General features: G+C 40.6%; 1 protein-coding gene and 1 long non-coding RNA gene across 4 annotated transcripts in view; one reads left to right on the forward strand and one right to left on the reverse strand.

The window, feature by feature from the left end:
- LOC134284183 (uncharacterized) overlaps positions 1–19,857 on the reverse strand; it is a 531,430-nt gene that overhangs the window by 18,041 nt on the left and 493,532 nt on the right. The window lies entirely within an intron of this gene.
- LOC109623256 (cationic amino acid transporter 4) overlaps positions 3,821–19,857 on the forward strand; it is a 31,706-nt gene continuing 15,669 nt past the window's right edge. The window contains exons 1-2 of one of the 3 annotated variants that reach the window (XM_062842600.1): positions 3,821–4,168; positions 4,292–4,486. In XM_062842600.1, the coding sequence (XP_062698584.1) occupies positions 4,345–4,486 (142 nt within the window). In that variant the 5' untranslated portion in view covers positions 3,821–4,168; positions 4,292–4,344. Of the gene's footprint in view, positions 4,487–19,857 lie in introns of all 3 variants that reach the window. The other 2 variants (XM_062842599.1, XM_029856274.2) reach the window with 2 other exon arrangements.

The following is a 19,857-nucleotide window of genomic DNA, read 5'->3' on the forward strand; positions in this document are numbered from 1 at the left end:
TTATTCCATAAAGATGGCCATATTAAAAAATTTCATGCTTTTTGCTCCATTGATGCAGATTTTCGACTCTAGCGAATCTTGTTATTATATATTTCCAAAAAAGTTGGCCCTATGTTATTGTACACCTTATTTAATAATAATCGGATGCAAAGTATTTATTTTCAACATCATTGTTATGCAAAATTTGCATTAGGTTGCATAGTTATTTGGAAGAACCATCAAAGAACGAAACTGTTTTGATTACTGTGTCTGTAATGGCGCACAGTAACCAAACCAGCAATGCTATTAAGAAGCAGTTTTCTGCATTTGAAATCACATTATTCCCACTTTCGACTGGATGCATAAAAATATTGATTATTTAATATTTTCATGACCTTTTAGCTTCACAATTAAATTTTATTCAAGAAATCGAATCTAACTTGAGACTTTAATAACTCAACACTTAATATTCCAATTGAGTTTAAATTTTGCCAGAATGTTTATTACTCATGCTGCTGCAGAATGGCACATACTTTTCTGGTATTAAAAACGATATATCATATGTGAAGGGTAATTTTTTATATATTTTCAATTTTCAGCAATCGAAAAATTCACCTAATTTAACATCTGGCCGATTTTCTATAAAATAAAACTATTTTTATTCGATTAAAAAATGATTACTATAATGAGAGATGATGTTCTGAAAAACGAAGCAAGCGTGGTTAAATTTGAACTACGCGTCTTCTTTTTATAGCCCTATAAAGTTGTCCGTTTTATAAATTGAACAGTCCTTAAGGGTATTGCAGGCGTTTAATTTCTATTCCTATTTATAAAATGTATTCCAATTCGTAAAACCACGCTTCGCTAAGAGATCCTGATTTAGAGTGCAATATGATTGATCTACCGAGAAAAGCAGCCATGACGACCAAATGTTTCCTCAGAGGTATTTAATGGCCAATAGGGTGATTTTATATAGTAATATCTCAATCATCACCGACAATTTGATTAAATTTTTGGCCACCTGAATCCCCTTAGTGGATTGAAACCCAGCAGGACATCGCAGCAGAGGCAGACCCAGCGGCTCAAGGTGGCGCAGCTTCAACTACGAAATCAAGAAAGTCGACAGTAATTTGATCTAGCCACAGGTCAAGGCGATGGCTGGCAATCGCCCAGGATGGAAATCTTGCTATTTGGCCCTCTACACCACCGCACAGTGGCCGGAAGCCGGACAAAACCTCAAAAATCGACTTCAATATTTTCTTTTTCTAATATTTTTCTTCCATCAAAGATACTTCAACTAAGAAAACCCCAAATTTTCAAGTCATTTGGTCGAAAATTGAGTCTTGTGGATTTTTGCAAAGTTGAAGTTTTATGTGCTACAATATTAGTATTTATTGTCTTTATTTTATGAGCTTCCTTCATGAGTTCGTTGTAAAAGTTAGGAAGACTTGAATAATGTGACAATATTTTTTGTGTTTTTGGGTATGAATAACCATTACATTTCAGGGATTGTTTGGAATTCAATCACAAAATTATTATGTTTTTACAATATGCAAACATATTGACTTTTATGAAATTTTGGAGAAAAACTTCGTATTAAAGAGATCCAGTACTTGTTTAGGAAACATCAGAAAACGACGCCGTATCCCGAATCTGACGTGCAATTTTGTCTAGTTTTTGGCTATATAGGTCACTGTTTGCGCATTTTTGCGCTAAGAGCGAAAAAAAAATTTTTTTTTCTATCAAGTCACAATGGAGCCGCATGGTTGTAGAGGAAGTGATATTGTTTAAAGTTTAAATTTTATCTTAACATAGTTCAAATTATACTAACAATAAGAGACTTTCACCAAGTCAGATGGTCATAAGAGGAGAGGGGGGTAGTGTCTGATAATGTAGTGGCCACAGCTTTAACATTTTTATTATTATTTTTTTAAATATTATTTTATGTTTTGACAGAAAAACACAAGAAGGTGGGTGCTCCAGTTAAAAACAGTAAGCTGGAGAGGGAAAGGAGTGATGACTAAGTATGAATAAGCCTTTATTTTCTTAGACACTACCCACATGTTGCTTCACCAGATACAACTAACTCTTTTAAGCTTCAAAATAAAAGAAAGACAAAAACAACCGTTAAAACATGTAAAAATAACTACAAACCATTGCTAATTGATTTTATTAAACTGGTCGTTTCTTCGATTCATCCTTGTAGTATTGGTCAACTACCTTAGAAGCAATCTCTTCACGAACTTCTATCGAAGTTTCAATATATAGTGACAAAAATTCGTCGACATCTACGTGTTTCTTTTCTACACGCACATCGTTACAGTTCAAAGCAACAATCATCTATAAAATATAAAAGAAATTCACTAAACGGCGCTAAACGCTACGTTAAATATTTTTCTACGTAAACGTCGCGATCACCAAGGCAATCTTTGAATATTTTAATCGCAATTTTATGAAACGAACATTTTACGCTTTTTAGTAAAACCCGTTATATTGGTTTTTTTAAACATGAAGTTTTCTTGTATGTTATTCATACAGTTTCGTTAAACACATTTCTAATGAACGACACATAGAGTGATGAAGATTTTGAAAATATTTGCTGGAACTCTACTGTTCATAAATATGATTACCGACCTCTGATGATTGTTTATCAAAAACTCCCTTCAATATTGCGAATTGCCAATTCTTTATAGATAGGGTTGTTTCAGTTGCTTCGACAAGTGATAGTAGGGATCGATGGACCTTACAACCCAAACTCGGAAGAGCATATATGAAGTTGTTGAAACGAGATTGATTAAAATCAGTTCAAATTTTACGCAGTTCACTATATTAGAATATCTGATCCCATAACGATTGAATTAACACACCTCCGTGCACCCACCGTAAAATTCCACGTGGTCTATGAGCAGTCCCTGAGAATAGACCACGTCTTGTCAGCCAACATTGGTATGTATCTGAATTGATCCATTGAACGAAAACGTAGGTAAACGATTTTTTCTAATGATTAATATAGTTTTGAAGATTTTGGACCACCCTAACAGCAACAAATACACAATTATAGTTTATTTCAATATCAATACATGATTTAAGAACCCCCAAATTAAAAGGTTAATCAAAACCTACGTTCAGAAAGCACATCGTGATAGCCTATCATCGATTATTGTTACATGCTTTCCATAATCAGCAGATTTCAAATTTTTGAACCACCCTAATATAGATAAACCAAAATATATGACAAGTTCTATATCACAAATAGATTTAGGGAACTTAAGTCATCATAACCTGTGAGTTTTAGCAATTTAGGTTAACATTTGAGGTTTTGTCCGACTTTTGTATGGAGGCCCGCCACTGTGCACCGTGTGTGCCCAGGACTGAAAGTAAGTAAGTATGCCGCTTGAAAATCAATGAACATGGTGAATCTGCAAGTTATGCTCTAAAAATAATGTTTTCGTATTACCACAAATTCTCGTTTGCTTTTCGGAAGTCAACTTTTCAATCATAGTGTGATGGAGCCGCATGGTTCGCCAATCATTGACAGCCCATGTTCAATGTGCCTTATCATGAACGGACGAGCGACCTATGTATGTATAGATATGATGTTGGTTCAACCATATCGCCTACACGCGTTCTCATCTGCATGAATGTAACTTCCCTCTCTGATGCTGCTATTTGCGTCTGGCTCTGAAGTTGCTCCTTTCCACTAGGATCATTAGACAAATAAGTGAGCAACTTCAATCCGCACTTCCTTCCCAGCAGGTTGTTATTGTTGGTAAACATTCATAACGTTTTTTTGCTAACTTGCTAGCTCGCTCTTGATGGAGCATACCTATAGTCAGAAGTATGCATATGCATGTTTTATCCAGACAGCCTACATCATATCATGGAAAAAGTGCGCATGATCCCGCTTTACGTTGAATCGAAAGGAAGATGTTTGTGCGGAGAAATGAGGGGGCTACAAAATCGAACAAGTTGTTCCTCCGACTTCGGGCTTCAGACGACTTTGACAAGAGCAAAGGCTCGCATCGGCTCCCCATCATCAGCTGTGCGTATTGGGACTGTCGCGGAAGGTGTAGTGAAAAGTTTGATAACTCAATAGACGGACAATTTCGTTGAAGATTTTGTCCGAACAGTCTCCGGTGTTCTTGAAAACTACGTCTTAGGGAGAAAATATCCCCAAGGATTTGGAAAGGTCAGTGTGGATAGTGTTACCTGGTGTTCAGGTCCACCGCGTAGAGCTAAACGTGTTAAATATTTAATCGCAAGAAGGAAGAAAATTTTCAACACCATTTTACTGTGCGCTTCCATATGGAAGGGCCTCTTTCGCTCCTTCAGGCATTCAACAGTCCAGATCCGGACCCAGTCAAGATGCCAAGTGCCAGGCGGATGATCTTGGGGCACGTCATGTCCGGACTGTGCAGCAAAATGAACCGGACCAAGCAGTTACCGGCGGATCTGATGGAAACTCCGCTGAATCGATGCCTCAACACGTTCGATATTACCTTGCTGGGTACGTATATAGGATTCGTTTGCCGCCGTAGGTATCAAGATTGTGGGTGGGTAGGTGGTACGTTCAACTTGGGCGAAATGTGGATGACTGGGAAACCAATAATAATAATTGTGGGAGTTTATTTTGCGAGGCTCAATCACAGCGGTATGTCTCCATGCGTGAGTCCTTGAAATCGTGATTCGCTTGAATGTATACGGTGCGGCGTTTCCCAACCGTATGCTTCATCATCTTTTTTGCATGCATTCACAGATTTTTATTGAGCGTACCCGGATAGAAAACGCTATAGCGATTCGAAGCATATTTATTTTATGCAATTCAGTATCGTAATTTATGTTTTATGCAACTCATTTTGGTATCATAATGGTTCACCACACTGGTTCATTATGCAACTGAAATGAGTTGCATAATGAAAAAATAGTTGCATAATGGATGGCATTATGCAACTCAAATGAGTTGCATTATGAAAAAATCATTGCATTTTGTATGGAACTCGTTGCAAAACTCGATTTTTTCAGCACTCTTCGTATATACGACTCGTGCTGAAAAAAATCAACTTTTTGCAACTCGTTACATAAATAACTATTATACTACTCGGAGTTATGCGAAAATGTTCAATAAAACACTCAGTTACATAATATAAACTTAGTGTAAATAGAAAATCAAGAACGATTTTTATCTACATTTCCGACGTTGCGGTCTGGGGCTGTTCATAAACCACGTAGACCAAAATTTGGCCATTTCAGACCCCCCCTCCCCCCTCGTAGACTTTTGTCCATACAAAAAAATTAAAATTTGTATGGAGCGTAGACTTTGGCTAGACCCCCCCCCCTCCCCCCAAAAAGTCTACGTGGTTTATGAACGGCCCCTCTGGAGATTTGACCTTTGTTTACCGCCTGCTGTTTTTGGCATTTTTGCATATGGATGACTTCTCTTGTAGGGTGCGGGCGCCGGTTTTGGCCAGTCTAAGGGAAATCATTTTTATAAAAATAATCAATAATCCAATGAAAACTACATACATTTATTTGTTCAACATCATTAAGACAAGACATAATCAACAATAGTACGCCACAATACTCGGTTTGTGGCTGCCGCTCTCCATCCTCGGTCGCGCCCAATGCTCGCCAAGTCACGCTCCACCTGGTCCGCCCATCGTGCTCTCTGCGCTCCACGCCTTCTTGTGCCAACCGGATCCATTGCAAACACCAGCTTTGCAGGGTTGTTGTCCGGCATTCTTGCAACATGCCCTGCCCACCGTATCCTTCCGGCTTTGGCCACCTTCTGGATGCTGGGTTCGCCGTAAAGTGCAGCGAGCTCGTGGTTCATCCTTCTCCGCCACACACCGTTCTCCTGCACACCGCCGAAGATCGTTCTTAGCACGCGTCGCTCGAAAACTCCGAGTGCTTGTAGGTCCTCCTCGAGCATGGTCCATGTCTCGTGCCCGTAGAGGATCACCGGTCTTATTAGCGTTTTGTACATGGTGCATTTGGTGCGTGGGTGAATCTTTTTCGACCGCAGTTTCTTCTGGAGCCCGTAGTAGGCCCGACTTCCGCTGATGATACGCCTTCGAATTTCACGGCTCACGTTGTTGTCAGCCGTCAGTAAGGATCCGAGGTAGACGAATTCCTCCACCTCGAAAGTATCCCCGTCTATCGTAACATTACTACCCAGACGGATCCGGTCGTGTTCGGTTCCGCCTACCAGCATGTACTTTGTTTTTGAAGCATTCACCACCAGTCCGACCTTTGCTGCTTCGCGTTTCAGGCGGGTGTACAGTTCTGCCACCGTTCCAAATGTTCTAGCGATAATGTCCATGTCGTCCGCAAAGCACACAAATTGACCGGATTTTGTGAAAATCGTTCCCCGGCTGTTGAGCCCGGCTCGTCGCATCACACCTTCCAGCGCGATGTTGAAGAGTAGACATGAGAGTCCGTCACCTTGTCGCAGTCCCCGGCGAGATACGAATGAACTGGATAGTTCACCAGAAACTCTTACGCAGTTTTGCAACCGTCCATCGTTGCTTTAATCAGTCTAGTCAGCTTCCCAGGAAAGCCGTTTTCGTCCATGATTCTCCATAGCTCTGCGCGGTCGATACTATCGTATGCCGCTTTGAAGTCGATGAACAGGTGGTGCGTTGGGACCTGGTATTCACGGCATTTCTGGAGGATTTGCTGTACGGTAAAGATCTGGTCCGTTGTCGACCGGCCGTCGATGAAGCCGGCTTGATAACTTCCCACGAACTCATTTGTTTTAGGTGACAGACGGCGGAAGATGATCTGGGATAGCACTTTGTAGGCAGCATTCAAAATAGTGATCGCCCTGAAGTTCTCACATTCCAAATGGTCGCCTTTCTTGTGAATGGGGCAGATTACCCCTTCCTTCCACTCCTCCGGTAGCTGTTCGGTTTCCCAGATCCTGACTATTAGCCGATGCAGACAGGTGGCCAACTTTTCTGGGCCCATCTTGATGAGTTCAGCTGCGATACCATCCTTACCAGCTGCTTTGTTGGTTTTGAGCTGGTGAATGGCATCCTTAACTTCCCTCAGTGTGGGAGTTGGTTCATTTCCGTCATCCGCTGCACTGGCGTCGTCGTTCCTTCCGTTGCCGTGGGCTCCCGTGCCTACGTTCTCCACGCCGTTCAGGTGCTGATCGAAGTGCTGCTTCCACCTTTCGATCACCTCACGTCCGTCCGTCAAGAGGCCTCCGTCTTTATCCCTGCATATTTCGGCTCGCGGCACGAAGCCGTTGCGGGATGCGTTGAGCTTCTGATAGAACTTCCGTGTTTCTTGGGAACGGCACAGCAGTTCCAATTCTTCACACTCCGCTTCTTCCAGGCGGCGCTTTTTCTCCCGAAAGAGGTGGGTCTGCTGTTTCCGCTTCTGTTTGTAACGTTCCACGTTCTGTCGAGTCCCTTGCTGCAGCATTACCGCCCTCGCTGCGTTATTCTCCTCCAGAACCGTTCTGCACTCTTCGTCGAACCATTCGTTCCGTCGATTCCGTTCCACGTACCCGATGGTGCTCTCGGCTGCGTCGTTGATGGCTGCTTTCACTGTACTCCAGCAGTCCTCTAGAGGGGCCTCATCGAGCTCGCCCTCGTCTGGCAACGCGGCTTCGAGATTCTGCGCGTATGCTGAGGCGACATCCGGTTGCTTCAGTCGCTCTAGGTTGTACCGTGGCGGTCGCCGGTACCGTACATTGTTGATGACGGAGAGTTTTGGGCGCAGTTTGACCATCACCAGATAGTGGTCGGAGTCCATGTTGGCGCCACGATAGGTCCTCACGTCGATAATGTCGGAGAAGTGCCGTCCGTCAATCAGAACGTGGTCGATTTGAGATTCCGTCTGCTGTGGTGATCTCCAGGTGTAACGATAAGGGAGGCTGTGTTGGAAAAAGGTGCTACGTATGGCCATATTTTTGAAGGCGGCGAAATCAATGAGTCGTAGGCCGTTTTCGTTCGTTTGCTGGTGGGCGCTAAACTTACCAATCGTCGGTCTGAGTTCCTCCTCCTGGCCTACCTGAGCGTTCAAATCTCCTATGATGATCTTGACGTCGTGGCTTGGGCAGCGGTCGTACTCGCGTTCGAGCTGCGCGTAAAATGCGTCCTTGTCATCATCAGTACTTCCGGAGTGTGGGCTGTGCACGTTTATTATGCTAAAGTTGAAGAATCGGCCCTTGATCCTCAACCTGCACATTCTTTCGTCGATCGGCCACCAACGGATCACGCGCCTCTGCATATCACCCATCACGATGAAAGCTGTTCCCAGCTCGCGTGTGTTACCGCAGCTCTGGTAGATGGTATGATTACCTCTAAACGTTCGCACCATGGATCCTGTCCAACACACCTCCTGCAGCGCTACGATGCCGAACCCGCGGTCCTTCAGTAGATCGGCGAGTATGCGGGTGCTCCCAATGAAGTTGAGAGATCGGCAGTTCCACGTACCGAGTTTCCAATCGCAAGTCCTTTTTGTTCGCTGGGGTCGTTGCCGTTGGTCTCGGTTCGTATTATTCTGTTGCTGATTTTCCGTTACAATGGTTTTTTACGGCTGGCTCGTAGGGCCTGACACCAACCCCCTACTTTCCGGAGGACCATAGTGCACACCCAAGTAACACAACTTGTTACATAACAGTTTAAAATTAACATTTAGTACTTATTCAGTAGTATTTTTCTTGTTATATTTACTTAATATCGAACACCTGTATAGTCAAAACAGCGCAAAAAATGGCGGCTTATAAAACATCTTGCGAGTTATATAAGATGTATTCTAAAACACTTATCCTACTTAAAATTATGTCCGCGGTACCTTCAATTTTACACTTAAATAGTTATTTGTTATAATTAAGTAATTTGTCAGCAATAAAAACAAGTGAAATTTCTAAATAATACAATCGAATTAATTAGTTGTAATGTAGTTGCGTGCAAGTTATATAGCTTAGAGAAAACGTTTATGTTTCATACACTTTGCATGTGTTGAAATTAGGCTATTCGAAAGTCATATAACTCGCTGGAAGCATTTTTATAACAAACTAAATACGAGAATGAATGTGATGCGGCATAGATAAAATAAAAGCAAAACAAAATTTGTATTTATAAATACATTTAAATTATTCTACACGAAAATAATATCGTCATGAGCAAGGTTGCGACCATTCATTTGCATAGATTTACATTCATTTGCTATTATCTCAGTTCAGAAGCATGCTATCGAAAAACAATGTATGGATGAATTTAACCTTGTAGTTTTATCTGAAAGTTTGTTCAATAACATTGGGGTCGCACACGCATACCAAAGTCGTGAGCGAGCTGTGAAGGCAACTTTCCACAGCGTGAATGTAATTTACATTCACCGCGTGGAGAGTTGCCTTCACAGCTCGCTCACGACTTTGGTATACGTTTGCGACCCCAATGTTATTCGGCAAACTTTCAGATAAAGTTACAAGGTTAAATTCATCCATACATTGTTTTTCGATAGCATGCTTCTGAACTGAGATAATAGCAAATGAATGTAAATCTTTGCAAATGAATGGTCGCAACCTTGGTCATGAGATGGACTCGATATTTTTTCTCAAACTATTCAGATAATTAATTCTGAAATGGGCTTTATTCAGTGGTGGGAGTGATGTTTTACCTGCGGTTCAAAATTTATGGTGAAACATCTGCTTCTACTCGATCATAAATCAAGCGCCATTTAATGTGGTGAAAAAATGCATCATGAATCTACTTAAACGTAGGGTTTTGCAATGATTTCTTCTGAATCTACGTGAGGAAGCAATATGGCTGATTTTTCGAAAGGCTCACAGTGCTGTTCAAAATATTATATACCTATACAGTTTGATATGAAACTACGACACAAAGTGATTTTTGGAGTGTTTTTGTTTACGTGTAACAGCTTGTCCAAGTTACCTGAATTGCCCTACCGATATTGAGATTTGAATAAGTAAATTATAACAGTACAACAGTAACAGTAGTTTTTTTTTTCAAAAAAAAATGCAAACCTCTGAAAACAATAACTTTAATATATGTTTGACCGTTACTGTAAACTGAAGATTTTTTTCTGAAGAATACGAAAATTTGTATAGGCTTGGAGCTGAAATTATGTTGAAACTACATTTAAGTTGCATCTTGGCAACTACCCAATAATATATTGTAGATGATGTCTTATTAAAGTTTATAATATGAAAAGATAACATGTCTTCAACACACGCGCATCAAACTTTTTGTATTGTTTTACAAGAATCATTGCAACAATTAAAAAACTCAATTATAACTTATTCTTTGGTGAGCCTAGAACTGTCAAATGTCAATAATCGCCATGTTGGCTTTGTTTACAGTGACAATTCTATGCAGTTTTTGAGATTATTTGCGAGATGCATTTCGCACATTAATTGAAAATTAATCCGGTCATGTCTTCGGAACAATCCGCGATTAGATGGTTCGTTGCTATAGCGCGGTGCTGCTAAGAGGTATTCCATTGGATTTCCTCCAGTAACGTAACAGTGACTGGAAACCGCTGATACTATCTGGGAAGGGTTTTCTGTTGTATGTATGAAGAGCAATCTGTAATATGTGACATGCGGGATCGAGTGATTTATCAAATGATCGATGTTCGAGTAATGTTATAAAATTGTAAAATCAATCAATTTCATACATGATGAAGTTGACAAACGAAACAAATTGTATTTTTTGTTGTTTGTTATTCGCCAACATAATGAGAACTTGATTACAACATAAGATGTTTTCTGAAACGTATATATAACATTTATAATACATGTTTCGGAATTTTTATTTGTAAAGATGTTTTCTGTGTTACTTGGGCAGTTGAGCTTAGAGTCCTTCCCTGGCACTCGGACGTAGATCAGCCGCCCCTAACATGGGGATCAGACGCTGTTGTGAGCCGCTCCTCCTGGAGAACAGACGCTCAGGTTTGCCGAAGCAAACCCCCCCTTCCCTGTCAGCCTACGACCAAAGTTCCCACCGGGGTGGGTTACCCGATCTTCCCTAAGGTTGCTCATAGTTTCCGGCCGGTACCGCGTGGAGGTAGGGATAGGAGTTGCTGGGCAGAGGCTAGTGGATCACAATGGGATCTGAATTGCGCAGCATACCCAGCCTTTACCGTGCCCCAATGAAAACTACCAACGTGTTAAATGAATGGTTTCGATCTATACCTTATTAGAAAAATGACTAATACTTGATTTTTGTACTAAAAGTGGCACTGGTCAAAATAGAAGCATTGCCGCAGTTTTGGCCATATTCTCAGCTTTGGTTTCTATTTTGGCTAATCACGTGTATTTCTTATGGGAGTGGCCAAATTAGAAGCGCCCTGTCCAAAATAGATATATGGGAGCTGCTATTTTAGGAATTTTTTTTTCTTCTTGTTTTTAATGAAAATGTATGGTTTACACAGCTGTAATCATCATATTATATTAGAACCTACTAGTAAAAAATAAATTTATGCCGATTTAGATCGTAACAGGCTGAATACCGCACTATGGCCAAAACTTCGGGCTGACCAAAACTGATACTTCTACCCTATACGTGTTTTTATTTTAGATTTTTTAATTTTATATTTGGTGACAAAGCATATTATCGGCAGGTTTGTTCTCTTCGTCATGTGGGGTTTTTCGTCGACTAAATTGCATGAAACTTGGTCGTATAATTCTGCTTGTTTGTGAAAAATTTGAGACAAAGTTCAATGAGTTAAAAAAAAACCCTCATGACGATGAGAGCAAAACGACCGAAAATACGTACGTAAGTTCCCCTAATTCGCTGTGCACTGGTAACGACTGATTTGAGAAAGCCATTTGCCTTTTCCATTCAGGGATGTTTTCGATCACCTGGCAATCATTTGACTCATTTGTCCATAACTCAGTTCAGAAACCTAATATTGAAATGTGGTGATCGGCAAAGTTATAGATTGGAGTTTTTCCTACAATTATCACCAAGGACGTCATATTCTACCTCTTATATATACAGCGCTACCCGGATAAAAACTAATAATAGGGTGATTGGTGAAAACCATTCCTGCACCATACAGTTTACCAGCTAGGTACAATAAAGTGTATTGTAATGAAATGGTTCGCTAAAAGCTTTGCACATTGTAACTACTATGCATATGCATTCGATTTTTATGTAACAAACAGTATAATATTGTTTTTCTTACGTTTGAACCATTCACTTTTTCCGAAACATTATTTTTCCGTGCATTTTCCATTATTTATTCCAGTTTTAGATTTTTTCCGTGCTTTGTTTTGTTGATGTTCGTGACTTTTTTGATGCAAAAGAAAGGAAAGAGGAAAAAGTGAAGTTGAAACATCTATTTAAAGTCAATAAAATGTTTAAATAAGTGGTAAACCAGATGTCTTAAGGACTGCAGATCCAAGAGACATGGCGGGCTAGGTATGTAGAGTGCGATGAGAGGAATACGAATGTAGGTCAACCCGGAAAGACGCAGGTCAGATTACCGTAAATCAGTGAATGAGTTTAACACTATTGTTTCTGTATTTGAATTTAGAGAAGTTTTATTTTCTTCTCATGTGAACTTGCCTTTGACCACAACCGAATAAAATGCGATTGACGAAATTTATCTTTGACGTAGAGCCATCTTCAACATTTTGGACTGGACTGAACATTGAAATGACCTCTAATATAGGTTCATCTGCGGGTTCGCTTTTTAACCTAACTTATATTTGAATCGAACTTGACAGTTTTCTCATGAGTTGTTATGTATTTCATACTTTAGTCAACCTGGATCCTCGATATTGCAATAACGGTTAAGCACGCTGTAATGATACTTATGTACCTCGTCACCCACTTCATGCAACTACATTAGTGGTCTAATAACACTTAGCGCGCTCGGCTTAGTTCCATCATGCCGCTCAAAGTGTTGCCACAAATAATGCTAAGTTTGCAAAACCCGGTTATCTGGCTGGTGGGGCATGGGAGCCTAAGCTTCAACTGTTAATGCAATCAGAGACTGCTCAGACTTAGACGTGGGCGATCCTATATATGAAGGGTTATCCTAAACGTTCTGGAGAATTCCCAAAGCGTATTCTAATAAGGCTAGTAGGCCTAAGATGCCACTGACAGGAGTAAAATGACAAGATAATATAACAATATGGTTTATTTAATGTAAAACAATACCACATAACAAAAGAGAATCATTTGATTAAATGTATAGCCAGTAGTGAAATTTCAATTAAAAACAATATATTGATGATGAATAACCTGGGCTTGTTAGGGGAATATCTGTAAATAAAAGAAAATCGGGTTAAGTACGGTTCTTTTTATTTAACAATATATTTATGGTACACATTTATTGTTTGAAACCATACATCCCAAGTAACAATCAGCATGCCTTGAAGGTTTATTCATGTTTTATCCTGGTTTTATACGAGCATGTCAAAAAGCTAGTTGTTCTAAATTAGTTTTATGTAATAGTTTTTTACTTTGAACCTTTGGCGTTCTATAAAACTATCATATAACTTCTGCTATAAACATCTTCAGTTAAAGACTTGCAAGTAGACATGAATTGGTTTTATCACTTATTATATACCATTTCAATAAAACTTGCATTTGCGGTTGTTGTCGGAGAGATTTTTTTTTGTAAACAAATACACAAAACTGTGAGGCAATGCATAAAACCAACAAAAGATTTCGTGGCCGTAACATAAACCAAGAAAATGCTGTGATAAAACCGCTAGTTCTATCATGAGCTCAGTTATGATTACCTCAGGAGGGTTAGCCCTATTGGAGGAATCATCAGGAAAACAGAGTTTTATCAGAAAAATATGTCGCCTAGATGGGATAATTCATGTAAATACAGAAAAATTATTACTCAATTTTATGATTTCACGTACAGCTTAAGATCAAATTAAACCATACAACACGTTTTCGTCATTTTATTTTGTCAGAATAATTACATAATGTCTTTTCAACTCCGCTGCGTTGAAAAAAACCTTTTTTGCACCCAAATCCACCGAGTAAATTAAATGCATTTAACTTCCGAATTATGCATAGTTTGTGTGGCGCACTTAGTTTTTGTCATTATCATAGTCACATTCACCACAAATTTTCCGTGGCATGTCTCCTGACACGTAATTAATAGGAAAACAAATCTGAATTCCATATCTGCATCTTTCCAATTGATGGCTGGATAAACAACCAAGCATAATTAATTCTGACGATCGAACATTGAAAGTGAAAAATAATCAAAACAATTATTTGACAAGTCAGAAGATGGTTTTATTTAGAAGATTGATAAAACTATGATACAACCCGAAATTCTAAGCCGGCTTGCATACGAAGTCCTGTAGACCCTAATAAGACTGGGCCAACTAGCCAGAACGTGGGCTTATTGAGGCATACAAGAACTCGAGAGCATTTTCAAGTCGGCATCAATGGTTTTATGTTTAGGGTTTTTGAATCGCTAAAAAACTTTGATAACATTAAAATTGTTACTTGGGATGTACCATACAATGTACGGTATATTAAAACCCACGTATCAGTATTTAGATTAATTCATTTACAATAAAATATATGGTTTTGCAAAAATATATATATGGAGAATTTTTTTTTTGTATTGTTACGATACTTAACAACCTGTATAGTATATTGTAAAAATCTTATTTACAATTCACTGTATGCTGTCTACATTACATCTTATTGTTTTTGTATTTTTATTTTTACTGTTATGTCAGTGGCTGTTATGTTGTGTAGCTTCGTGGTCGTGCGGCTAGTGTCACCAAGCCTTTAGTCGCATCGTGCTAAGGAGCGCGGATTCGATTCCCGCCGCAGCTGTCAGGAAAAGTTTTCGGCTGTGCCACTGGCATTGGCGAAACTACGGATTTTTGCCAGGGGGTGCACTACAAACAAATATTCATTAGTTCATCCATTCATCATTCATGGCCCATATCTCACAGCAATGCATTAAAATTCTAGGGGGTGCCTGGCACCCCCGGCACCCCCAGTAGTTTCGCCTATGGCCACTGGGCGTTGCATGCTAGTCTGTTGTCTAGTGTCGTGCTTCCTTCAAAGAGCTAACAGCTCACTGGAAGTTCTAAACGTGTCCGTGTTTAAAAAAAAGTTCTAAATAGTACTGTTACAATACAACGTTCGGTTTTTCTACTGTATTTTTTATTCGGGTAGAGCGTTAGTACCACCTACTCATACTTAACGATCGAAAAATCCGATCGTTTAGTATGAGTAGGTGGTACTAATACTTTTACGACGTAAATATTAGAGCTAGAATATGGCGTCCTTGGTGATAATTGTAGGAAAAACACTAATCTACAACTTTGCCAAACACAACATTTCAATATTAGGTTTCTGAACTGAGTTATGGACAAATGAGTCAAACATCCTTGTTTCCATCAAGTTCAGACGTAAAACCCCATATATAACATGTGTTTATATCTGTGTAAGGGAATTTCTGACCCTAGCCTAGTTCATCTTGGGACTCGTGGTTACTTCTGTTTCGCAGCAAGGACTCACATTTTGTGAGTTTGAAGGAAGTGGTACTCGAGACGAGGCTCTCGGCGTGATAGGTAGGTGCTTTAACGAAGAAGATGCTGATGTGATTTGTTTATTTACACACCAGACTAGAAAATTATATCAGTTTTATATCATATTTTGTTATACTGCTATAATATTTTTCTTCAACTCAATATGTTATAAATTAGGTAAAAAGTGAACGCTGGTAACCTTTACTTTTAACTTCCCTTTCTTTAGGTATTCCTAAACTTTCCTTAACCCCTTAAATTTCAACATATTATTATGTTTGAATCCAGTGATTTCATCAGGAATTACCCAGAGAGACCTCTTGGAACCTCCATGAAATCTCCTGGGACCCTTTAAAGCATTCATGAGACCCTCTGGAACCCCCAGAAACCTCTCGGGACCCCTAAAACACCGTAAAACGCCCCTGGTGCCCCGTGAAGCGCCCCGGAAAACCCACGAAGTGTCTCTGTGATCCCATGTAATCCCCAGAAATCCTCTGAGACTCTCCGAATCACCCCTGAGATCCCCTAAAGCGTCCCTCAGATCCTTCGAAACTTCCCTGAAACGCTTTAGAACTCTCTGAAATGGCCATGAACCCCGTAAAACACTACTGAGACCCTTTGAAACGCTCCTGAGGCCCTCTTAAGCCCCCTGTAGATCCCTTGGAAACCCCTAAAACTCCTGGGACCCTATTTTCATAGGGAACCCTCTGAGTCACCCATGACACCCCGTAAACTACACCTGAGATCCCCTGGAACAGCTTTGAGATCCTCTTGAAGCATCTCTATGAGACCCTGTGGAACCACCTGCTGTGAACCCTGAAACTTTTGGAATTCCCAACACAGTGTCATGATTGTCTCATGATTGAGTTGTTTCACGCGCGATTCTTGACTCGCCAAACTCATCGCCGAAAAAATCATGCATGAGTTGACTCGTAATTTCTCTCATTGCTTCATTTTTTGGTACTCTTATTAATTACATCGAAATGTTAAGGATTATATGATAGAACAAAAACATATCTAGCGTACAAAAACATTGAATTGTTTTGGGTTCGTTTTACAAGAGATTTCGAGTGCTTGACTCGTGAGAGCGAGATTTTGCATGAAAATCTCGCGCAAGAGGAAATGAATCAGAATCGCGCGCGAATTCGCTCACGCAGGAGCGGTTCATGAGTGCGCTTTGAGTGACATTTTACCAACACTGCATGGGATCATCTAAAACGCCCCCGAAAACGCCCCTGAGACCACCTGAAACCCCTCTGAAACCTCCTGGGAGCTCCTTAAAAGCCCCTGGACCTCCTGAACCCTCCTGGAATACCCCTTGAGACCCCCTGAAACGTTCCTGAGATCGCCTGGAACGCAGATCTTCCTGAAACAATCTAGGACCCCGTAATAATAAAGGAAATAAATATAAAAAAGTCCTTATGGAACCACATCAAACGCCCCTGAGACCCCTTAAACACTATGGGACCTCATGAAACGCCATGGAACCCCTTGAAACACTGATGAGACCATCCTTAGACCAACTGGAACGTCCCTGAGACCCCCTAAAGCGATCCTGAGATCCCAAAAATCTCCTGAAACCCCCAGAAACGCCCCTAAGATTCCTGAAACCCCTAACCCCCTGAAATGACTCTGAGATCACCTGAAGCGCCCCTGGCATAAAAAGGTGCATAAAAAAGAAGTGCAGAAAAGAATACTGCATACTAAGAAGTTTAAGGACAAACGTTTTGAAATCCCGTTTCAACAGTGTATCGGAACTGCAAACGCCCAAATCTCAAGAAACAAGCTTGAGTATTTTATTATTCTGTTCTTGCTTAAATCAAGAAGATCAGGTGTGCTGGTTTTGTTTACGGAGAGATTTGTGCGCTCGAAATCGTGAGTAGGTGTCAAAGTCAGCAATTGTGGCGGCCATTTTAGGATTCTAACAAGTTTGTCCTTAACCTTCCAGGACGCGCGCCATCAAGCAGCTGAAACTGCACCGCGCTCGCGCTGTATACGACGAGCGAGGTTTTTTGGTAGTGTTGTACTTTTTACAACGGCGCGCGCGCTGAAGGGTTAAGTGTAATCGACATTCTACTTAGGCCAGTCCCTAGCGGTTGGTTGAGCATTCATAACTTCTCTCCTGATATTTCTTGTTATATCAGACCCTTTTCTGGTTGGGAAACCCTGATCATGCTCTTGTGGAAGCGTGCTGTTAATGAAGGCCGTGTGTGGGGCGGATGGTGGGGGCGATAACAGCAGATGCACGAAGCCCGAAACAGTAGCAGGGTTATGTTGTGACTACAAAGTAAAAGTACACGGAGAAATCAAACTACCTAATTTTTGGATCGATTTTACTCAAAGCTGAGTATATCGAATAAACTAGTTACCCAAAATTAGGTTGTTTTCCCTCTTTCCCTCGCCGATGTTGTCAAAAACAAACAGAGATGCATCTACCCAACGGGGGTCCTTGAGCCCAATAAGCCAATTTTGGGTAAATGCAGGTTTACTCAAATTTGGGTTGAAAGAGGGGGGGTCTTGGGTTGAATTTACCTACTCTTAAGTAAATGTTTTTGCTGGAGGTGAAGGCAATTTACCTAGTGTGAGTTTAATCGATTTACTCAAATTTGGCTTATTGGGCCGAACTATGGGATTGCGTCAAAAGAACTCAATTTTGGGTAGTTTGGCGGTTCCGTGTATGCAATGTAATGATGGCGACGACGACGACGACGCGTACCCATCCAGATCCACACCGAAATCCACTCACATGAGAAGGTGCGTCGATAGTCGTCGTCGTCGAGAATAATGTCTGAGCAAACATGGAGGTGGGTAGGTATATTTGGGTACGGTTTTGTTAGTCTTTACCACTGCAGGATATGAATAAATTTTCACGCCTTGCGTAGGAGTGGGGAGTCGATGACGTTGTGGTGGTTTACGTAAAAGGACAAAAATATATGACCAATCTGAACAGAATGGCCCGCCACTGTGGTGGATAGGACACTGTTTTTGGTTTGTGGAGGATAAAAACGTGGAGCGCAACAAGTTGGGACATTACATCTCCTACGATTCATTCATTATATGAAGAAGGCTTTATAGGAAAATTCAAGGATTCGATGTTAGCTTTTTTTTGTAAAAAATCCGATTTCGTCGATGATATGATGATAATCAGACCCTTTAACATCGTAAACTTTGCTGGGACTCAAAAACTAGATTACACACATATACGCAATTAATTAAAAAATATTTATTATATTCGTTAAAAACAATTCTGTTTATTACATGACGAATTTGGTCGTCTAGCGTCTAGGCCTACCACTTCCGATTCGTATGCAAGAAAGTTGGAGGTTTTATCATTTGTTCGTTCCTTTCCTTCCACTTTATATCTTTCTTCTTTGTGCTCTTCTCTACATATATGTACAACTTATGGATATTCGTAGTCATCGCTTGAACCAAAAACGGATTGAAAAAGCCGTTTCCCTACTTTCTAACTTCACAGCCCAGTATCAGTCTATCATATTACGCCTACACGTTATGCAACCAGCGAACTGTGCCGCATTATCTTCGAAGTAATTGATCTATTACCTGGCATTCACGCAACAAATGTGAAACCTCTGGCCGTGCAAAAATTTTTCAAAATACTCCGACACGCCCATAAACTTGTGCAAGTGCAGTGGCATATACGGTCTGCCGTGGGCAAGCAACAGCTATCATCCATTTATTCACACTTTCCTATACTGACTTGCATACAGGCGCCCTTCAAGTATTCCTACAGGCATTACAGGGATTCCTCCAGAAATTCTTCCAGGGATTCCTACTGCAAGTGCTCCAGTGCTTCTTCAAAGAATTCAGATCAAAGATTCCTCTAGGATTTCATCCAAGTATTCCTACAGGCATTCCTCCAGGGATTCCTCCAGTAATTCTTCCAGAGATTCCTACTGGAAGTCCTCCAGTGCTTCTTCAAAGAATTCCTCCAAGAATTTCTCCTGAGCTTTCTTTTGGCATTCCTCCAGGGATTCTTGCTGGAATTGCTCCAGAGATTTCACCAAGGATTCCCCCAAAAGTTCAACCAAGGCTTCTCCCGAGAATTTACGCAGAGAAGCCTCCAGAAATTCTTTTAGAGATTCCTCCGCTAATTCATCTGTAGATTCCTTCAGGAATCCTTACAGGCATGTCCCCAGGAATTCCTCCAGGTATTGCTCTAGGCATTCCTTAAGAAATTTCTCCAGGCATTACTCCAGGAATAACCCTTCAGACATTCCACCTGAGTCTCCTTCGGATATTATCCAGAGATTTCAATAGGGATTCCTCTAAGCATTCCTCCAGGAATTCTTCAGGAATTGATCAATATATTCCTACAGAAATTTCTATGGCAATTTCTCTATGATACCGTCAGAAATTTC

Source organism: Aedes albopictus, chromosome 3, assembly GCF_035046485.1.
Source record: "Aedes albopictus strain Foshan chromosome 3, AalbF5, whole genome shotgun sequence".
Lineage (NCBI taxonomy): Eukaryota > Metazoa > Arthropoda > Insecta > Diptera > Culicidae > Aedes > Aedes albopictus.